Source organism: Bombus impatiens, unplaced genomic scaffold, assembly GCF_000188095.3.
Source record: "Bombus impatiens unplaced genomic scaffold, BIMP_2.2 scf_0481, whole genome shotgun sequence".
Lineage (NCBI taxonomy): Eukaryota > Metazoa > Arthropoda > Insecta > Hymenoptera > Apidae > Bombus > Bombus impatiens.
In genome coordinates this window covers 604,835-608,867 of record NT_176900.1, presented here as the reverse complement: position 1 = coordinate 608,867, position 4,033 = coordinate 604,835, and the positions used below count along the sequence as shown (strand labels likewise).

The following is a 4,033-nucleotide window of genomic DNA, read 5'->3' as shown; positions in this document are numbered from 1 at the left end:
CGGAGGGGTTGCGAACGAGAGAAAGAGGAACGGACAAGCGGAGAAAGAGGACGAACCGATCGGGTCGCGGGCGGAGGACGGTGTCACGGAACAGATATGATACCCCGGAGAGAGGTTTACGCAAACGCGCGCCGGAACACGTGAGATGACGTGTGGTATCGAGTGTTCGACGCTTGAATGCCTCGATACCTTCTCCCCCGGGAACGGTAAATATCGCGTGTCGCGGTCGGCCATGCAAGAATTTGGCTCGTACGATCCCGAACGGATTCGGGGTCATCGCCGCCCGTACCGATATATCTTTTCTCTAGGGAGATCTGCTCGCCGATTGAATTTAAATCGCATCGGACATCGCAGGGAAAATGTTGCTTCTTCCGAGGGTTACGATGCTTTCTTTTTTCCTTTCGCGAGGTTAACCAGGAACGCGATTAGCCAGAGACTTTGAGATTTTTTGATCGTTTGGTTTTCTTTTTCGGTACGTCCCATGCGATAGAATCGTAGGATTTTGTTCCTTCGTGGACTCGATTAATCCTCCTAAGGATATATCTTTTTCACCGCACTGCACGGAAAGTCCGCGAACTCTTCGAACGTGGATGTACCGCTTAATATCCAAGCGCATCAACATCTACGGGAAAGTAACGAGTAGTAGATATTCCTGTTTGAAACTTACCGTCCTGTACGTTCTCTTTTGACCGGCATGCTTCCCCGGACGACCCTCAAGGTCAACATGGACAGCATGAATAATGTCGAAGAAGTTTTCAACGATCGCGACTTTCTTGTACACTCTTCCGGGTGGAACGGTACCCTCGGCGCCGTTTAACGTCTGAAACCAACGTATGACATAGTTAAAAATTCAATCTAACTTTTAAATAGTCGAGTAGATAGAAAAAAGACGATCAGTTCCGGGGATTTATTAGAATACGTCGCATTAATGCTTGTTGTTGCCAACTTATTAAACTTGGCGACACCTGCCAATTAAAGTAGAATTACACTTTCCATTTGATCGATTAGTTTCTGTAATAAACTTGGACAAATAACAAACGCATTCTGGATCAAATTTCATCGCGCAGGATGTGTCTCCGTTTGTAATTTCGAAATATCTATTTAATTCGACGATCGTCTTCTAAGTTTGCGAGCATCGATGCCATCTAAGTAAACGGGTGTAACTGCGCAGCAAATACGAAGAAGGTCTCTACCTTCGTGTCTGATGCACGCTAGATATCTACGGTTCCTTTACCGACGGATGTTCACGCTTTGCTATGGTCGGTAAAAGTTTGGCAACATCGCGTTCGCCAACTCTGTCGTCGGTAATACAGATTCCTGTAGGGTCCAATCTCCTGACTCGAGATCGTTGTAACGCCTCTTTGCAAATACCTAATTTCGTTAAAAGACATTAAGTAACTTTGGGAAATCGTCGTACAGACATTTCTCCGTGCTCTCCGACCTTTCGCGTTGTCTAATATCTAGAAGCTGAAACTCGTCAACCCATGTCGAAAAAACAGATAAACAGCGGCGATCGATTTTTGCAAACTTTAAAATTGCCTGAAAAATCCTAACAGTCAGCTTCTCAATCTGACTGAACGACAAACGACGTCGAGATACTCAGCATTCTACGAATACGTTCTGCGTTTCCGTATCGAAACACTGGGAATCGAGGGTGGAGAGAAAAAATTCCAACTACCTCGGAAACTCGATTAACTGCGGGACGCGGGTGGCGTGACGGTCCGCGGGCATGGCCGCGGTCAGATTGTTCGGACGAACTTTCCGACCTTAAGAAGTTACGGGCGCATGCGCGACATTATTGTATTTCCCTAAACACCTGTTGAAGGGTAAAGTTGAACTCGTGGGGGGTTTACGACTCGGTTAAGTGGCTGCGGTCAGGCGGGATAACAATGCCGATATCTAGGTGACCGCCGCCTTAAGATAACACGCGGTGCGCCCGATCGAACGACCACGGACCGCCCCCGTCTCTCCCTCCGTTTTCCTCCGCCTCCGCTGTAATTGGACGTAATCGTGGCGACGATCCCGCGCGTCTCTTCTTCGTCGGGCTGCCAACGGAAATCGATGCTTTCGCAAATATCAGGGCGACGCGATCATTCAATTTTAAGCGGCCAACCGAACGGAGGTGGATTAAAACGGAGCAGACCGCGTTCGATCCGACGACCGATTTCATCGGGATATTATAATACTGAAATATTTCGCGCTATCGCCAGCGGGTTACTCTGAAAATAAACGCGTCTCTGGTGTGCAGACGCGACGCGGGCTTTGATATCGAATCGTGAAAAAATATTTTTCGACGAATCGGTTGAATTCGAGTACGGAATTCTTTAGCGAAAGTATAACTACGTGGTAATCGTGCTAGATGTTTTACGATCGTTTGAATTCGCAGCGCAGATAGCTCGCTGCGACGAACAAACGTAGCGATAGAGGTAAATTTAGGATAACGAAAGGAATTTCGGACGAGAGCTTTTGGATATCGGATCGTTTGCGTAGGCGGATAAAATCTCCGATAATGTTGCGCGATACGCAAATATTTGTACGATGACCAGAGATCTCCTTACAGCTATTCGCTTATTTTCTCCCGCTCTATTTTCTAATCTAACGAAACTTTTCAAAATTGTGAGTTTCGAAGGTGCGCGACTTAATGTCAAAATTAGTTGACCGTCTATCGTCGTTCTTGCCACTCCATAAACCAAGCAGAACCGCGTCCCTAAATTTCTCGACAACGAGAAATTTCATGCAGTAAGCGTCAAGAGACCGCGATCCCGATCCCTCGAAACCCCAATATAATCGTCGATGATCCAGCAGAGTACCGGGGTCAGACAACGTCCGGAGTCCACCCCCGTCGAGATAGCCTGTGTTCGATCGAAACGGGCGGAGATTAACCTACTTGAGGGAGTGTATGTGTCTTGCGTCCGCTTATGTAAACGCACACGGGGGTGAGTTTCATGGCTGAATACGGCCGAGCAACGGACAAGGAGAAATAGAGGGCGAGAGAGAGGAAGAGAGAGAGAGCTCGGCATTCTGTCGCCTGTGGATGGCCGTCGTGTCACGCAGTGCGTATTGGCATATAACGAGAGTCCACGGTCTGCCGCATGCCTCCACGGGCAGAGATGTGTCTGGAAACGCGTCGACGTTGAATATGTATGCCACTTTGAGCCAGTCGTTCTAAGAGCTGTTTTAATGTTTAATACAAAGCGGAACGCGAATGTTCGTGCTTTGTTTTCCGTTAGAGCGCCGACGTCGAGCGTCTTCTTGGCGCGGTTGCATTCCAGCTTGCAGGAATTTTCATCGAACGGAGAAGTTTCAGCTCGAGATAAATCGATAATAGTTTGGATCGAACTCGATCGAGCGGCGTGAGTGACGATTCCAAGTATCTGGAAATCTACGAATCGACGCTATTCCGTTTATCGACACGGATAGGCTATCGAGTTTTAGCTTCTCCAAAGAAACCAAACGTTGGTTTTTTGTCTAATTTTCGTAATTTTCGAAAAATCTTTCTCTCTCTCTCTCTCTCTCTACAGGTCGAAAATATTAAAATCTCCTTAACCGCGAAACTGCGTGCTAAATTGCGTTTTTGTTTTCATCTATCGTATCGCGTAGCGATAGGCATGGCGCGTGCAGAAGGAAAATGGAATGCCAATAGCAACGAAAGTGTTAAATCACGGCTGAATAATTGAAAGTAAACGACCGACTACATATCGCTAGCGATATGGACCGGATTCTAATCGAAGCATCGATCCGCATTCCATCTCTATTATCGTCGACTACCTCTTCAACCCCTTCCACGTGATTTGATGTTCGCAGAACGCGTTGAACGAGCACGTCGTTATGCGTAGGTATGCGCGTGAAAAAGGTATGGGGAAGCAGGCCGGAAAATGTCTGGCGACGGAGCTCGAGAATAGAAGCGAGTCGGTGACGGCATAAATCCGTAGGAGGCGCGGCACGGGCCAAGTTTGCGGCTCAACGAAATCCGGGTATAGCGGGTGTTTTAAAACCCCACGGACCGCGAGTTTGCATTTTAAACGAACGACCG

The 4,033-nt window shown here is 47.7% G+C and overlaps 1 protein-coding gene across 1 annotated transcript in view; it reads right to left on the bottom strand.

Moving 5' to 3' along the window:
* Nucleotides 1–4,033, bottom strand: part of LOC100746620 — a 54,609-nt gene that overhangs the window by 5,026 nt on the left and 45,550 nt on the right. Inside the window, 1 exon segment of the mRNA XM_024368825.2 lies at nucleotides 668–820. Coding sequence (XP_024224593.1) covers nucleotides 668–820 — 153 coding nt within the window.